This window comes from Alosa pseudoharengus, unplaced genomic scaffold, assembly GCF_046254945.1.
Source record: "Alosa pseudoharengus isolate Yale_2024_CS ecotype anadromous, Long Island Sound unplaced genomic scaffold, YU_APseudo_1.1 YU_APseudo_1.1_scf_14, whole genome shotgun sequence".
In the NCBI taxonomy this organism is placed as follows: domain Eukaryota; kingdom Metazoa; phylum Chordata; class Actinopteri; order Clupeiformes; family Clupeidae; genus Alosa; species Alosa pseudoharengus.
Window position 1 is genome coordinate 23,190,218 of NW_027468609.1, and position 18,090 is coordinate 23,208,307.

Sequence of the window (18,090 nt, forward strand, 5' to 3'; positions counted from 1 at the left end):
TCCATCAAACCAGAAAAATAGAGGAGCCGGCTATTGAGAAAAAGGCCGTATACACATAGTATAAACGCTGTCACAATCTGAGGGCTTCATATGAACATCTATGAATATTAAAGTGCTCACTACAAGGGGAAAAGAGGACGGATCTCGTCAAGGCAGATTTGTGTGTGTGCATGAGGGACAATGAAACAGACAACACGGTCTTTTCTCTTTTATTCTCCCGTAATCACCAAGACTTGCACAATCTCATGCTAAATATGGGAAGAAATCTTAGAAACGCCGCTCTCACCACTCATTGTGGAAAAAGAGGGCACTTTTGTTAGGTTTGTGCACAAATACAATAATGGAACTATATGAAAATAGAAAATAGCTTAACAATAACCACGTGTTTCTGCTATTGGAGTTTGAACGTAAAAAATAAAGGCAACTTTGATTTTGTTGTTTTTAGGCTATTAAACTATCGATTTTGTTTACGACTCCCAACAAACAATAGGTAATATTTACAGTCATTGCGACTTTGTAATTGTCAAAATATTACTTCAAATAAGAGTCAACCTTACGTGTTTTGAACAAGTCTGATTTTGAGATATTTTAAAGTTAAAATTAAACCTGATGTTTAATAGTTTGAGACATATTGCATGTATTACTTTTAGGATAAGCTATCCTCAGGTGGCTTGCAAGATGCATGGACACTGTTTAGGTTACTTTGTGCAACAGCGCAGGAGAGTGAGCAACCACTCATGCGGAGAGACTACCCCCTTCTCCTCTCTCTCACACTTCATCCTGGCTCCCTCCTTCTCTCTCTCTCTCTCTCTCTCTCTCTCTCACACACACACACACACACACACACACTCAGACTGAGTGTGTTTGCATCTCACTTTCGTTCTCAGAGGGGGTGGCACATACGCGAAGACGTTTTCTATAGCATAGGGGAGTGCCATTAATAACTAATTAGAACAGGGTCACGCCGGCCACATATAAGAGAACCTTGACTGCTGGACGAGGTGCATTTTCGACCCGCGCGTCCTACTCACAGGAATAAGACTGTCACAGAGTTGTCCCCCTTTTAAGCGTAAAGGTATCGGTCACTGTTTTCTTTTTGCAAAACTATTCCCACTGAAGTGACTTTTCGATGCCATGGGTTCAGTATTGCCTGCAGAAGCTCTAATGCTGAAATCCGGATACAAATCTCAGAGTCGTTCCTTGTCTGAAATCATCACCTCGGACATTCTGCATAGTTTCCTCTATGGCCGCTGGAGAAACGTTCTGGGGGAGCACCTTTTCGAGGAGAAGACCAACAGCATCAGTCCCAAAACTGCCTTCACCGCCGAGGTCCTCGCACAGTCCTTCACCGGTGGTAAGTTGCCGTGCACTTTTGGAAATTAAATGCTTAATGTGTTTTAAATCTAACTCGAACATATTTTGAAAAGAGCTTATATTTGCGTATAGATGTAGGCTAATGAACATACTGCAAATAAATATTGAGATTTTGAGAGCAAGCCATAGCCTACCGTGAAGAGTGAATTGCGTAAAATTGGTATGGTTATGGTATGGAAATACCGGACGTTTATTTGCACGTGATGAAATGTTAAAATAACAATGACATGACGCCCTATTTGTCACACAAATATCTTTCCATATCAATCATTTTTCACTTTCATGGGAAATTATTATTATTGAGTCCAAATTGTTGTGACTGCCCTGTTTTACTTAAGTTCACCTTGTATTATCACTCCAGTTAAAGAAGTATGACCCTGTCCCTTACAATAATTGACTAAAAGAGCGTAAAAATGGCCCTTATATTTATATTCTGAAAAAAACCTCCGTGGGGTCTTACCATCAGCGGGGCCCTCTGTCAAAAAGAATGAACCGAAAAAGTGAGAATTTATACTCTCCCACTGTTCGAGATTTCTTCCCAAGGTCCCCGTGACTTTCGCATTACTGTTCTCCAGCATTTTCCCACTTTGTCTCCTTTCTTTGCACCCATTTAGCGCATTAACCCATTTCGTGCTTTGAGACCTTGCATTTAGAAGCTTGTTAGGCGTGTAACTGTTGGTGACTGAAAGAAGAAGGGTATTAAATTCATTTGGTTAACTTTGTGCTTGACCTGAGAAAGTTTCCACTTAAACTGAGGAGAGAGAAAGGTTTCCTTTCTTTAAGATGTCCCGGGTTTTATCCCGCATTCATCAATCTCCGGACAGTCTCTTTTCCTCTGTTGGCAGCTATGGGGCTCCGGCGCTTTTCTCTTTCTTTCGCTTTAATAGATCGCTGTTCCTGCGGTAATGCGCCATGAAGGCTAATTCTATTACCATTCACAACATGTCAACCATCTAATCGCCTTTCCATTTTTTTGTTTGAGAAATTCCTGGGTCTTTTAAACAAGTCCTAGTTTCTTTCAGCGCAAATTTATTGCTACAAAGTTCTTAAAAGGATAATGAATTTGGAATTAGCCGTTTCTTTCCAGTTGCGTTTAATGAATATCATTCAGAAGCATGACAAATTGCTGGACCTCGGGTAATACGGGACCATTTAACCTCGGTTCGGCCAGTCTTTTTGGTGGACTCAAATAAAATTTCTTTGATTTTGACATTAAAGAAATCCCAGATTGTTCTTTTCACGCTTTCAAATGAGGTTGAAAATGCTTTCTGTGGTCTTTTAGTTTTAAACAATGTAGTCCTTTTCAGCTATTTAATCGAATTAGATAGCGGCAAAGAGGTAATATTTCGTGACTGAAATACAATTGGGATGATTTGTTGTAAAATAAAGATTATGGCAGAACACCAGATAAGAAAAAAATATATAAAAATGTCATGAGAATATAGGGCAATAGTTATTTTCAAGAAGCTTTTTATTTAATTTTATACCAAATGGTGTAGACTAATCTATAAAGACAGCAGACATACTTTATCTAAATTGACCCAAATTACACTGAGAATGTGTTCGATAAATGGAATGTAAAATGCTTAGTAAACAGGACCTTAACTGTGCAGCTCATTAATATGTAACTCTTTTTGTTCTCTGCAGAGGTGCAGAAGCTGTCGAGTCTGGTCTTACCCAGTGAGGTCATCATCGCGCAAAGCTCCATCCCTGGGGAGGGCCTCGGGATTTTCTCCAAGACTTGGATCAAAGCCGGCACCGAAATGGGCCCCTTCACGGGAAGAGTCACCTCTCCTGAGCACGTGGATTTACTGAAGAATAATAATTTGATGTGGGAGGTGAGGCTCTCTTCATTTACGTGCACCTCGTTAGGGGTGATTTTCAAGCAGATCTACTTCGGCATTAAAGGGCAGCATTACTCGTTTAGAGCTACTGTTTTTATAACTTTAAGCACATGAATGTTATAAGTATCGTGCAACTGTTTCTTTATAGTTTGTATTTCTTTTTTTGCATTCACACTTTGTGTGTGTCCGAAAGCATTCTTAATGTGTTTCTGTTGGTGCTCACCCCTAGGTTTTTAACGAAGATGGGACGGTGCGCTACTTCATCGACGCCAGTCAGGAAGACCACCGTAGCTGGATGACCTATATCAAGTGCGCTCGCAACGAGCAGGAGCAGAATCTGGAGGTGGTGCAGATTGGCAGCAGCATTTACTACAAGGCTTTAGAGGTGAGACACGCTAATTTTAACTTCGACCTGGAAACGAATACACAGGGTGGGATTCTTCTGGGCAATGCTGCCGGCGAGCCAAAAGCTTCAGTCTGGCTGAGGGCTACATGCTGCCAAACCCTTGAACTGTAGCTTCATGATTGTTTCTGTGCCAGAATACCCAGTACATTCACTGGCTCCAGGGATGAATAAATCGAACCATTCACTGTTCCAAAAGCAGGGCATCTAAGAGCCTGAATGATAGTTCTTGGTTGAAATGGCATTGAATGCTTTTGGCTTACAGTCAGTCCAGTCAGATCTGTTAAATAATATGTCGGCTGTTGTTTTTTTCACACAGACTATCCCCCCAGACCAAGAGCTGCTTGTCTGGTATGGAAATTCACACAATACATTTCTTGGTATACCTGGAGTTCCCAACACAGAAGATGAACAGAAAAAAAGTCGAAATGGTGAGTCACTTAAAAGATATTACATATAATGACTGTGTGTGTGTGTGTGTGTGTGTCTGTGTGTGTGTGTGTGTGTGTGTGTGTGTGTGTTTGTAAGTCTATGTATCAGACTTTGAGAGAGAGAGAGAGAGAAAGAAAGAGAGAACCAGAGAGCGTGTCTGTGTGCATGACTGGTGCTGATCATTGTCAGTGTAATTATAAGGACAATAGGTGTTATTAGCCAAGGCGCTCATTACCTCTGTAAAGCTGTCGGATGTGTCTTACTGCACTGAGACCCCTGATGAGCTCAAGATCTATATCTTGTCTGTGCCTTCACAATTGGGCCCATTGACTGAGCTTAGTGGTCTTTGGTACGGCTCACTGATCCATATCACCTAAACCATTCAGAAAGGGGCAAAAAAAGGGGGATCATATAAAGAAGTTTGATGGAGGTGTAGTTTATGATTCATGACATAGGTGCATAGAGCAACAGTTAGTTAAAGCAACACTAACATACCTTAATATAATGTTTCCAAAATCGTTTCAGTGGTTCATGAACTCGTAACAGGGTGAACGGCAGTTCTGCATTCGCTTTGCGGCCCTCTATCGGCTATAACCGCACTATGTAAGTTTGCCAGATCGGGTAGCGAATCTGTAGTTCGATGGAATGAGACATAAGAAACTACAAATTTGACTTGCTTCTGATGTCGCAATACATCATACTTTCATTAAATCATGCAACATACTCTACCATGTCTGTGGACATCGTTATTCGCAAAGCCGGTGCTAGATAAACAAATCGCATGCGTGCGACAGAGGAAAAGTGCTTTAGTGTTGCTTTAAAAGCCAAAATGTGGAACACCTCTATAGATGGAGGAAAGTGCTGAGGGTTTAATTATGACAAGTGGTGAATAAAATGGTTTCAATGGCTTTTTGGGAGAACCTCTTTGGGGAGACAATGAGTGTTACGTGGCTGGGGGGGGTCGTTCTGCCCTGTCGCCCACAGCACTTTGAAGAGCTGTCTCCAGGTTAGAGAGTCTGAAGAATAGGGTTTTGTTCAACTGGTTGCAGCAGACGAAACATTTGCATGTGCAGTAGACTACTTGTGAATGTGTGTGTGTCCTTAGTACTTGGTTTCTCCACCAAGCCCAAGCCTATAACACCTCTATCTCTTCCTCTCTCTTCTAAAACAGAGGATTCACATCACAGCGACGGCTCCTCTTCCTCCTCCTCCTCCTCGGTGCCTGCATCCGCCTCGACGAGCCGCATGCGCTGCGTCATCTGCCATCGTGGCTTCAACTCGCGCAGCAACCTGCGCTCGCACATGCGCATCCACACGCTGGACAAGCCCTTCGCCTGCCGCTTCTGCAACCGCCGCTTCAGCCAGTCGTCCACGCTGCGCAACCACGTGCGCCTGCACACCGGCGAGCGACCCTACAAGTGTGAGGTGTGCCAGAGCGCCTACTCGCAGCTGGCCGGCCTCCGTGCCCACCAGAAGAGTGCCCGGCACCGGCCGGGGGCCGAGGCCAGCCACCAGGGCTCCTCTCCACCACCCCCTCCTCCTCCGCATCCTTCTCATCCAACCCAGCAGATGGCGCCACCGCCTCCCATGCCCCACCCTGCCGTGTCCCTCATCCACCACCACATGCCTACCATGGTGCTCTGATAGACACATGGGTGGTGTTTTTCGTTTTGCTTTTCTGTTTTCCTCTTCTTCTCCCCAGACAAGTCGTCATGCAAAACAACACTGCACTTTACTGCTCACAGAGAGGAACACGCAAGGAGGCAGCACTCACAATGTGGGCTGGAGTCAGCCACATAGACACAGACTGTATCAGGGGTGAGAGAGAGGCACTGATGGCGCTGAGCTCTCTCCATAGACTGCCTCACGAATAACCTCAATCACTTCATATAAAGTGGGTACATCATAATCAGTATGCTACTGTTTTTAAAATGACCAGGATCACAGGAGAGTTGAGAGAGAGACTCGGAGAGAAGATATATGTCTTTCAGTGAGTGTTGTTGATCCTGGATTTCCTAAAAAAATGTACAGTTTTAGCACTGTTTATAAAAATTCTAATAGAACATTGAATCAGAACGCACAGGATAACTTAAGCACAATCAGCCGAGTCCAGTTTTATATGGTAGCTACTTATTTAGGCATTCTTTTATTATGGCAAATTACAAAGAGTTTTAAAACTCGTATCCGTAACGCAGTGTCGATACCCTGGCATCTCAGGACAAAGTTCTCATAAAAAATAAATCACTAATTAACACAACCTAAAAGCAGTTATAAAACATACTAAAAGTATTGAAATGGTCACTTTACTTGTGTTGAACATTGCATTGGATTTATTGTAAACAATGTATATATTGTAAATATGTTTGTACTTTCCTTGAATAAATAATTTCAACTGAATAGCAATGTTTTTTCCCTTTCCTCCACTGTTCATTACTAACCAATATCAACTCACAACAGTTGTCTGATAAAGTCAAACTAAAAATGTTAGGTTAATTCATTTCTGTCTGTATAATGGGAGGAAGTAGATCATCATACACAGTCATTATAGAATATGCATGATGGTTTGATATAACACAGACTAAATGAACACCTGTAAATCCTTAGTATTACACAAGATGGTATCTCAAGTTAGATTTCATTTCTCTCCAAGCTATTAACATGATCTATTTGAATGAAAATGTCAGGAAAAAGCTACTAAAATAAGCCAGCTTCTTTAACTGGACCTTAATGGTTTTAATCGTTTACTTTCACTGATCGTTGTTGAGTACAAGAAAGAGAAAATGTCCACAATGCCCCTAGTGTCTGAAAACAGTATTGTCTCATTTCTCACCACTGACTGCTGAGATAAGATAATGTGAATGGTCTGTTACAGTTGACCACACTGTCAACCGTACAAATTCCCTCTCTTTTCAGTCTAGATTTCTTTGACAGTTCTAACATTGAGAATATTCATCAGTTAGATGCCAAATGTCCATCAGTTTTATGCTCTCTTGTTGCATGCGAGTCCACAATTTCAACACATCCAAGCACAACAAAATTAACTTCCTCTACTTAAGTTGACGGCAATGAAATATGAGACAGGAATAAAAATGGTAGTTTAGCATATCTGGTTGTGTGTCATTAATTGAAACCTTAGCAGAGTGCCTGATTGGGGCCCCCCAAAAAGTGGCCTTGTGGTTCAAGTTGCCCCATGTTAGGGGTTCGTTAAGCCGCTTGAGTTTGTTGAGTTTGTTGAACCACTATTCTATAAAACAGATCTGAAAGTGTAATCAATAGTCAAGTCAACTCTATTTATAGCGCATTTCATACACAGAGGTCATTCAATGTGCTTTACATAAACAAAAGCAAACAGGAATAGCTAATAAAAGCATAGAAAGGCAATAGTCAAAGAATAGTTAAAAAAGTAAAGAATAAAATATAAAAATAATAAGAAATCATAAAACACACTACAATAAAGTGTTGACGTAATTCATTCTGTTGATGTTTTTGGTGTTCAGAAAAGAGAATAGACTGGCCTGACAGGCCTATGTCTACAATTCTAAAACCAGAGGATAGTTTGCCAAGTCACTAGGATTAAGACATAGACATGGAAGTCCAAATACAAGATAAATTGAATGAGGAACATCCACAGATTATTTTCTTTATTTTGAGTTTTTAACAATCAAGTGTATGCGCCCATTTAACCAAGCAGGCTAGGCCAAATAATTGTCCACCAGGTGGCACCAGATGCCATAGAATGAGCACAGATTACGCTGCTGTAAATATTGGTCACAAAGATTTGACATTATATTATATTCACCATAACTCAATTATATATCCAGAAAGAAATTGTGTTTTAGCTAATATCTTTGAATATTACGTTAAGCTTAAGCTACTTAGTTTGTAAAATCCTTTCTGTTTGACGTCATCAGCAAGCGCCACCAACAACATCCTCCTGCTGAAGCCCTGAAGCATGGCCGCGGACATGAGATTGCCCACTTTTCGGAAACAAGTATCTCTTTCTGGTCCAAAAAGTGCAACAGCCAGCCTTGTTGTTCCTGGAGATATTATTACATCAGACACTGGTTTTATGCGGTGAGTAATTTTAACATACTGAATCTGAGTTGTTTAAACATATAGCTTGCTGTTCATGCTAACAGTAAAACCTGCTTTGGCTTTCATTCATAGACTGTCATCAGTAACAGTTATACTATGTTCTATTCCCCATTAAATTTCATGAGAATAGAGCTGTATATATTCAGAATACATAGCCCTCTATCACGATTTTCTGATTTTCGGTCGTTGTAAATACTAGTGTAAATACTGTCATAGCTAATGCTCTCCGCACCCTTCATATTTTATATATTTTGTTCTGCACAACTTAACCAGTGCATAGCTGTAATTTCCACGACACTCTTTCCTTTGTGTGAGGATGGTTTGAGTTAGTGCAATCTGGTGGACTTAATATGTGTCTGACAATGTTATCAATGATTCTTATTTTTTTTACTTTGCTTTACAGGGGCCATGGGACATATTTGGATGAAGAAAAGCTCACTGCGTCTGTAGCTGGGGAGGTCGAGAGAGTTAACAAACTTATTTGTGTTCGTCCTTTAAAGACGAGGTAGGTTGATTCTAGTTTAGATTCCAGCAGATGTTTAAAATGGGAAAGGTACTTGCCATCTTGACAATGAAATGCATGAGAACATTTGCATGACTTCAGTTCACTTTCAATGTAGATACATTAACGATACTGGTTGGTAACAGGTCTTATATGAACCTGACTGAGGGTGAAGTTATCATTTTATGTGTCCTCAGATATAATGGTGAAGTTGGCGATGTGGTTGTTGGAAGGATTACAGAGGTACAGTATGAATTGTGGGTCATATTCTGTAAAGAAAGACACTGTCACAGATACTCTGACGCCTGATTTCCCCCTTTAGGTGCAACAGAAACGATGGAAAGTGGAGACTAACTCTCGTCTAGACTCTGTGTTGCTCCTCTCTGCTGTTAACTTACCTGGTGGAGAGCTGGTAGGTTTATCCAGCTGATGTATAGACAGAATTGCTACCTTCATGTTACATGCACACCTTATGTCTACCTGTCCATTTAATAAATACAATTTTGATGGAAATGGTTGACAGTCTAGTGCCTGTTATCTACAACATTTCAGATAGTAGGCCTAATACCAACATATGTATGCAGTCCTATCTATGTTGTTGGTACAGTAGCTTTTGAGCCCTGGTAGCTTAAAATGGCACCTATGCACAAAATATTTCTTTTTACTCCACCTTTAGAGACGGCGATCAGCAGAGGATGAGTTGTCCATGAGAGACTACCTCCAAGAGGGCGACCTCATCAGTGTATCCTTTGCACAGAATCTGGAATCTGACAGGAGCATCAGTGCTATGTGGAGATTGGCCCAGTTTAGGTTCAAGATTTGTGAGTTGTTGTTGCCATGGTTGAATATTATAGAATTACAGTGAGGCTCATAAGTTTTTGAACCAATGCTAAAGTTGACTAAAAAGAGGAATATAAAATAATCTTTTGGAAATTGATCTTAATGCATTAAGGAAAAAAATGAGGAAATATCCAACCTTTGTGGTAAAATAGAGAACAAAGCAATCAAATATCAAAGGGGTGGGTTTTGTGAAAGGTTCTGAATGTCTGTTTGTTGTCCTTTAAATGTTGTATGACCTTAGGCCATATCAGTGGCAAGGATGATGTTGCATTTAGATAATGAAGATTAATAGAAATCATAATGTTTATAAAGTTCCCTGTAAGTGTGTTGGATATATGCTATTTATGCATTCATCTGTGGTGATAACTTCTCCAAATTTTCCTGATTTAAGGTCAAATGTATGTCATAAATGCTACCCTTTTCTGAGTCTTACTTTACACACTTGCTCAGAGGGTCCTCCTTGATCACTGAAAGCTGTCCTGATGCCATTAACGATACATTGATAGGTTGTTTATCCACAAGAATTCACAGTAGCATACATGATGTGGCATTTAGTGTGAACCATACTCTGAGTGATGGCTTCCTTGTACCAAAGTGTCTGGGTGCTACAGTTCTCAATTGAAGAAAGAGGGCACCAGTGAACCATAGTGTGTTGCATGGAAATAATGAATTTCCATAATAGTTATCACATAAAAGTTCCTTCTTGTCAAATCAGCTGTCCCAGCTTTGATGAGATGGTGAAGTTTTATTCCAGTGTGGTCTTGTAAGCTTTTTAATGGCCTTGAGTGTAGGTTGTAGGTCATTCCTAATGTGAGTATTACCGCTGATTCAGATGGCCATGTTCTCCTTAACTCAGCTTCCCTGCTAGGCCGAGGTGCAGGCTGTCTTCTCTGATGGAGCCCTATCTCTCCACACACGCAGTTTGAAATATGGAAAGGTAAGGAACTATGCTTGTTAGGTTTTCATGCGTAGCAGCTGTGAAAATTCTGCACATGATGGCATGAAAAGGCTTTTCTTGTTTCTTGTTTCTATTTGAATGTCCTGTAGTGGATTGTGGCTGAGCAGTGAATAGGTCAGTTTTAGGACAAAGAGAAAGTATGCACATCCAGTCCTAGCAGCTGCTCAGAGAAGAGCAGGGAAGAAAAACTCTGGTGTACTGCTCTTTCTTTTGGAAAAAAAGAATGTTCTTGCTAAAAAGTAACTGTTCGAGCTGGCAAGCCCTTCACCAGACTGTCTGAAACCTTTTAATTTAAACTTTTTTTCATCGGTCAGCTCTTCCCATCAAACAGTTTGGAGCCATGTAGAGAAGAGCCAGTGTATTCGTGCATAACTATTTACAACAACTTTATCCTTCATCCTGTCTGTTTAGCTGGGCCAGGGTGTTGTAGTTCAGGTGTCCCCTTCGCTCGTGAAGAGGCAGAAAACCCACTTTCACAACCTCCCCTGTGGGGCCTCCATCATTCTGGGGAACAACGGCTTCATATGGCTCTACCCCACTCCTGGACAGCAGGATGAAGTTGCTGGGGGATACTACACCAGCATAGAGGTGAGAGCACTGGGTTCCTTAGAGTACCCTATTTTTACTGTTTGAACTGTATTTGCAGATGTTGTAGTCATGCACAATTTTGTTCAATGCATGGCATCTGTTAAAGCAACAGTACTCACCACTTTACTAGTTAGTTTCAGAGTAAACAAACAACCGTGGTTTTACTGTTTGACAACTTGTGTTTACTGCTTAATGGACATTGTAGGCATTTTACACACAATTTAATTTAATGCAGTTCAATGTATCTGCATGTTAAACCAACACTGTGTAACACTTTACTAGTGAGCTAACTATAAAATACATACAAACCCTTGTGAACACCATCCAGAGTGGTGTCTTTGGTTATCGTCAGCAATATCATGCTGTGAAAGGGTTTCTTTCATTTTTGCGATGTGTTTCAGTTCGGAACACAGAACTACGTAATGCTGAATGGCTGGTGGGAAAAACGCATGTGTCTATCTGCCCTTCACATGACCATATACAATCAAAATTAAAATTAATACCAAAACTAGTTGCCTGATAAAGCATATACTAAATTGCCCTAATGTGGGACACTGCCTAATGTGGGACACCTAAGCTCCAGTAGGTGTGGCTCTTCCCCAAACTAATGAATGTCAGTGAAACTATGGGAAAGCCAAAGCTGTAGGGTCCTGTGATCAAAATTGGAAGTGAATTTAATGTATTGTCCTAACATTGTAGCATAATATAGCCTACTACAGATGTCCGTAAAGCAAAAAATGTCCCACATTAGGGCAATCCACCCCTACCTTAAAAGGTGGTTAAGTGTTGCATCGTGTTGCTTTAAAGTGCTATTATGTATACTAGCAATATTTCAGAATTGGATTAATTGATTCTAGCTTTTTGGCCTGCTATCTTACATGCTTGTTGTGCCTTTGTATCTCTTTTCTCTCTTTCTCTTTGTATCTCTTTTCTCTCTTTCTCTTCCTGCCCTTCTCTCTGTTTTCCTGTCTGACAGCCTGTGTCTCTGTCAGATCGGGAGGTGATATCTCGACTGAGAAACTGCATTCTTGCCCTGGCAGCCCACAAGGTCATGTTGTTTGACACAAGTGTACTGTACTGCTATGAGTCCGCCCTCACGCACCAGGTAAATGGGTCTAGTTCTACTTCATTGAATAACTTCATTGGTCACACATTTAAACCCACTTCAGATGTATAAATAGGGTTCTCTGGATTCCATTGATTTTAGATTAAAGACATTCTGAAACCAGAGGTCATGGAGGAAGTTGTCTTGCAAACAAGGCACCGTCTAGCTGACCAGGAGGGTTGAGGCGCGTGACACATGATGGATGAAGTCGTGCCTCCTCTCGCACCCCTGACTGCAATGTTAAAGCTAAGGCTTTTCTGCATTCCAAGCCAGCTAGCTGACCAGTGATGACAGAAAAGTATTCACTATTTCAATACTGTAAAATAAGTTGAGTGGAACAACATATATTTTGCCATTGATTGCTGTCATTTTGTAGTTGACATGGACTGTCATTCTATGAGTGATGGTGAAATATAATTTTTGTATGTATTCTTGTAAAAAAATAAATGGCGACATTTCCTGAGGGTTTTATTTCTGACATGATGTTTAGAAGGTGGCTGCAGTTCTTTTGTTGCATGTGATCATTTTTAGGACACAAACCAAAATAATCACATTACATGTTGTTATCTATTGCATTGTCACACAGTATTGCACAGAATGTTGGGAATGTCTGCCACTTTGTGGATTGGTGGGGTAAAAACTTGGGAAACTTAGGTATCATGCTTACATAATAGGTATTTCTTCTGCAATGTATGAAGTTTGGCATTACTAGGATTCCATAGCTAAGGCAATAACAGTAATTTGAAGACTTAGCTGAAGATCGTAGTGTGTATTTGAACTTGTACAATTATTGCGTTTCTCGGGTGATGTACCATACTGAACCCGTAGTGAGTCAGGGGGAATTGCACGAAAAAATGTTCCTGGATCTGTTCATGTTGGCGCATGCACGCATATATTCTGACGTCAAACGTATCCTCCACCCCTCCACCTTGCGTAGGGAAATATGGCGGCGTAGACGACGACTGGTTGAGTAGCTATACTTTAATTGCTCCTAAATTGATGAACGAGCAATGCAAAGTAGAAGGAAAACAACAAAGTGCAACGCAACTTGTGACCATTTCACATGTCGAAGGCGCCCTGAAAAAAGAGCCTGACACCATCGTGGCAAACTCCAGAAGGACCGGGTCAGTGCTTTGGTTGGTGGTCCGGGTTTTGGAGCCTGGGATAGAAGTACGAGAGACACGGAAGTTGGAGAAGTACTCGGGAACCAAGGGCTGGGTGTTTGCTGAGCACAAGCATGTTTCAGGTCATCACTTAGGAATCAGTCAAGGTGATAATTACTTGGTCAGTGTTTTGTGGTAACTTTGGGGGTATTTAAAGAGCTTCTAGCCAAATAGCACGAGTGAGCAGTTGCCTGTATGTAACGTTAACGTTACCCGAAAACTCGCGCTGTCGAAGTGCTAGCGATAGCATAATCGATAGCTCGAGGGTTCCAATAAGTGAAAGCATTATATTCAATAACACCATTGCGTTTTGTTAAAGACTACTTTGAAAACTTTATGCAACAGTCATAATGCGATTGCAACTCTTCGTTACTTTGTATAGTGAATCTTGGCTATCGACATAATGTTTATATTTGGGCACCGATTTGATAGTAACCTAGCTTCTATGCCAGGCAACTCAACAATGCTAATTTATCCCAAGTTAGTAAACTAGCCTATGCTTCTTTATTACTTGATATAACAATAAATATGTTCAGTATGCTAATTAGTCATACCCAAACTATCTGATCTGCAAACTATCGGATCTTTTATGTATACCGTTAAAGATACATTTTCCTCGTTAAAGTGACACGTTGTCTAAATGCCAAATAGTTGTGTTGTGGTGTTAACAATTGAGGAACACAGTATTGTTATAGCTTTGCTATAACTTATACAAAGTTAGTTCTGCCCCTAAAAGCCGAAGAGGAAGTAAATCTACATTGAGGTCCAATACATTTCTCTAGGCATTCCCATTAAATAACATTCTGTCAAAGAGCACATATCACACCCTTGAGAGTAGACACTAGTTGGGTGTTATTTGGGAACTGACTAAGGATTGGTTACACCAATATACAGGTGTTGTTAGTTTACATCGAAGAACCAGGTTGCTTCATGGAAGATAGAAAGAATTCTGGAAACTTTAACTTTGCCATAAACTACATTGCGACCACCCAGGGATTCACCAGTCTTTTTGGTTCCTAGCTGAGCAGATTTGCAGTAAGGTATTTCTGACAGTAAAACCCTAACTAAAGTGCCTTTTTGCTCAGTCATTAACACTGAAAGCTTATCATCTTCATAAATGAATGCCTTATTACACATGGTGGCATCCACTACTAGAGAATGCTGGTGGCATCATTTGAATGTTGTGTAGAAAAAAGTTCTATTAGCTAGTAGGACTTGACCCTGTAGGCCTTTGCCCTGCAATACTTTGAACACAAGTGCCTGCACTAGGTGTTCTACTGAGCCTGTGTCATTGGACAGTTTTGGCAACATTCACAGCAGTCAGCCTGCATATGAACTTAAGAATGGACCACTCTTGAAAAGCCAATGCATGAAGCAGGGGACAGGCTTTCACAGTGCTTTGGCTGCCGACTGAACAACCCCCTCAGTCATCGCCGCCACCACCGCCCACAACACCTCAGAGAGACTCTTCACCATCCCTGGCGGTGGGATGCGAGGCTAGTCCACCTCACTCTCAAGTCTGCCTCCCTCCTCACCGGCCTCCTCCACCACCAGTTCCCAGACTGAAACGCCCGAGGCCTCGGACCGACTCGGTGGACTTAGCCACGGAGGGGCTCCCTTCCCCTTCCTTCCTGGGGGGGTCTGCTGCTTCCCCTCTCCCTGCTGCCTGCCCCGGCTGCAGGCCTGGGCCCAGGGCCTTATGGGGCAGCAGCCAGGGAAGCTAGTCGGGGACCAGAGGAGGACCAGTCTGCCGACGCTGCCCTTCATCAAGGGTGGGAAGAAGGATGGAGGCTCGTCGCGGCATGGGCCACACACCTTAAACGTCTTTGTTGCACACGGTAAGACACTCCGCCATCCCCGCTCCACTACTCACTGACCCACTGCAAAAGCTTCAAGTCCTCCTCACACATGTTTTTTATTTTTTCTATGGAGTTGTCCGAGGCTTGCCGCTTTTGTTGTTGCTGCCTTGTCTGTCTCGGTTAAACGGTTTGGCAGGAGCGAAGTGGTTCTACAACAAAACAGAACCTCCCTCTGTGCCTCTGTGTGCAGTCTGTTGGTTTGGTCCCCTCTGCGGCAGTGGCCTAGGCTATCTCTGAATCTTCACCATAACATGTGTCTGTTGGTATGGGCACGGAGCAAAGTATGTATGGAGCTGTCAGTCTTCGTTTCCTCACTCAACCCCAACTCTCCAACTCCATCAGTCCAAGCCTGTTAATCTCTGGCCACTGTCTGCTGATGATATTGCCAGTGATGTGCTGCCGTCTTCGTCCACAGAGACAGCCAGACAGCAGACGAGATTAGGGCCTAGTTTGTGGTCAGCTGCTATTCACATTTAAGTTCAATATGAAGAAGAATGTCTGAACGCTATGTGTTGAATGGGTGCCAGAGATGAACTGTCTGATTCTGTGATGCTTGCATGCTGTTTTGATTATTTTTCCCTTTGGGAGAAAGATCATTTCAGACTCCCAGTTTTAACTGTTTGGGTATGTTGTCTCACCAGCTGCATTGTCTTGCATTGTTCTCTACGTTCTCTGGATTGAAGTACTGTTTACGTCATGCTGCTTTGGAAACGTGAAGGTTGTGCAGAGTGAAAAATTATAATTTGATGATGTGCTACATGAGAATAACAAAATACCTCTCGATTTGCATTCAGTTGGCATATAGCTTAGTATGTTTTCTTGGATTGTCTAGGGGTGGTGTGTGTGTGTGTGTGTGGGTGTGTGTGTGGGTGTCTGTGGTGTGTAACTAAAGTGCGTGGGTGGTTTCATGTGTATGCAGCCTTGTGGAGTCCATGGTTTTTGTCAATTATGAACCAGCGGCCAAACAAGACTGAGTGTGCCGATGACTAACATCCCATGACGTGGGCTTGACCAGCGTTCCCCCGTATCCTGTCTTGTGTTGTGTTGTGTTGGAGAGGCTCCCAGGAGTGGGAGGAAGAGCGGCATCTGCCTATTTTTGCCAGGCTGTGACCTGGACGTGTGCTGGGGGAAGGATAAGAGAGGAATCTTTGGTGCCTTTTTGAACGGGCTGACATGCCATCCGGGAGAGGGTGAAACCCACACACACACACACACACACACACACACACACACACACACACACACACACACACACACACACACACACACACACACACACACACACACACACACACACACACACACACACGCGCGCGCGCGCATCGGAGTTCTTCCTCTTCCCATAACACGGATCATTGTCACGGCAAGCAGAGGAGCTTGGATTCCAGCTTGCGCAACAGTGGAGGGGGTGGGGGTCAGGGTAGAGACACAGTCAGACAGATAGACAAACACCTTGGTATGCATTTTGAGAGGGAGAAACAGAAACATTTTGGCATGTGTTTGAGTGAGAACAAAAATACATTCACAAGAATTTGAAAATTGAGAAATTGAGAATAAAACACTGAAATGCATGTTTCTTTTTTAGAGGGAGATAAAGGTGGACTGGGTCAGAGAGACCTAATAGCATGTGCTCGGATTTTAAAAATGGCATGCATTTTGAAACCTAGACAGTGAATGAACAGGGAAAAAAATAGACAGACAGTCGGATAACTGTCTGAAAATCAAATCTATAGATTAAGGGGGAAAGAAGAATTTCAGCATATCGGCCCCATTTTGGAATCAGGACTTTTTTGTCTGTGCGGGTGCATGTGTGTCAGAGATGGTGTGAGGGATGAAATGAATGGGTTATGAGTGCGGTTTTTCATACACTGGATGAGTTACCACAAGTGAAAGGCCTGCCTGGCAGCGAGGGGGTCTAGGATCATGTCTTGGGCTAAGTACCATGTGGGCTTTTGCAGGGCCTCCTATCCCATGACTCCCCCAGCTTTCGCTGTCTCTGCAGTGCAGGGACAAGCAAAGACCTGTTCGCATCGCTCTCCGTGTGTGTGTGTGTGTGTGTGTGTGTGTGTGTGTGTGTGTGTGTGTATGTGTGTGTATGTAAGCCTCGGCTCTCTCTACTGCCTGGTGTCTCAACCGGGAGAGTGCATTGCGATCTCTTGCAAAACTCTGAGGCCCTGCAGGTGTAATAGATTATAAGTCAAGTATGCCACTTTTATAACACTTTTTATTTGCTTTACTATACTCGTCTTGTCTGGCCGCAGAGGAGCTTGGATGATATGTAAACACATAATTCCTGAATAGAAAGTTGCTAAAACTCCTAGAATGTCAACTAAATGCCCAATACACTTCATTTTCAACCTTTTGACCATTAAACAGTCCATGTTTTTTTTTTGGCCGTATACTGTGTGTGTGTACCATTGCAGTGTTTTCCTGCTGGTGTGTGGGTTGGCGCTAGTGCTAGTTCTCTGGAAGCACCTCTGTAATGCTGACTACTAGTCTTCCAGGTGGCAGCAGAGGGCAGGCAGTCTCAGCAGCACCAGCAACACGACGGACGGCCAGTGACCAGAACAGAGCTGAGCAGAGCTGAGCGGCACCGGGGTATTCCAACCGAATACCTCTGGCCGATCTTCACCCTCATGTCTCTTTGTGATTAATGCGTGTGGCTGGAGAACTACTGTTTCAGCTCCAGGGCTTCTGCTGCAGAAATTGTTTTGTTGTCATCAGGTTTCATTGAGTGTTTGAGAGGTGTGTGAGTGTGTGTGTGTGTGTGTTGGGTGAAAGAAAAAAAACCCACGACACTCCGACTCCTAGAATGCGGGGGCATGTGCCATGATATCATGTTAACCTCCTCGGATTCCTGTTGTTCCGAGTCCACGGCCTCCTCGCCGCCCAGCAGTAGGAACAACAGCAGCAGCTGCTGCACATGT

The 18,090-nt window shown here is 42.5% G+C and overlaps 3 protein-coding genes across 3 annotated transcripts in view; all 3 read left to right on the top strand.

Annotated features, from left to right (window-relative positions):
- Nucleotides 1-1,134: 1,134 nt before the first annotated feature.
- prdm12a (PR domain containing 12a) lies at nt 1,135-5,697 on the top strand. The gene is made up of 5 exons (XM_076283392.1): nt 1,135-1,354; nt 3,022-3,212; nt 3,448-3,603; nt 3,941-4,052; nt 5,225-5,697. Exons 1-5 carry the CDS (start codon nt 1,135-1,137, stop codon nt 5,695-5,697), a joined length of 1,152 nt encoding a protein of 383 aa, XP_076139507.1.
- Nucleotides 5,698-7,974: 2,277 nt separating this feature from the next.
- Nucleotides 7,975-12,619, top strand: exosc2 (exosome component 2). Its single transcript, XM_076283265.1, has 9 exons — nt 7,975-8,127; nt 8,552-8,653; nt 8,848-8,893; nt 8,973-9,062; nt 9,327-9,392; nt 10,359-10,427; nt 10,860-11,036; nt 12,013-12,141; nt 12,244-12,619. The coding sequence occupies exons 1-9, from the start codon at nt 8,006-8,008 to the stop codon at nt 12,322-12,324; spliced, it is 882 nt and encodes a 293-aa protein (XP_076139380.1). The 5' UTR covers nt 7,975-8,005; the 3' UTR covers nt 12,325-12,619.
- Nucleotides 12,620-13,049: 430 nt separating this feature from the next.
- Nucleotides 13,050-18,090, top strand: part of abl1 (c-abl oncogene 1, non-receptor tyrosine kinase) — a 40,936-nt gene continuing 35,895 nt past the window's right edge. The window contains exon 1 of the mRNA XM_076284234.1: nt 13,050-15,142. Coding sequence (XP_076140349.1) covers nt 15,004-15,142 — 139 coding nt within the window. The 5' untranslated portion in view covers nt 13,050-15,003. The remainder of the gene's footprint in view (nt 15,143-18,090) is intronic.

Bases quoted from the DNA above. Each gene is read 5' to 3' on its own strand.
- exosc2 (XM_076283265.1), top strand. From the start codon at position 8,006: ATGGCCGCGGACATGAGATTGCCCACTTTTCGGAAACAAGTATCTCTT. The intron at 9,063-9,326 runs GTAGGTTTATCC...CTCCACCTTTAG, and splicing joins ACTTACCTGGTGGAGAGCTG to AGACGGCGATCAGCAGAGGA. The intron at 12,142-12,243 runs GTAAATGGGTCT...CATTGATTTTAG, and splicing joins AGTCCGCCCTCACGCACCAG to ATTAAAGACATTCTGAAACC.
- prdm12a (XM_076283392.1), top strand. From the start codon at position 1,135: ATGGGTTCAGTATTGCCTGCAGAAGCTCTAATGCTGAAATCCGGATAC. The intron at 3,604-3,940 runs GTGAGACACGCT...TTTTTCACACAG, and splicing joins TTTACTACAAGGCTTTAGAG to ACTATCCCCCCAGACCAAGA. The intron at 4,053-5,224 runs GTGAGTCACTTA...CTTCTAAAACAG, and splicing joins ACAGAAAAAAAGTCGAAATG to AGGATTCACATCACAGCGAC.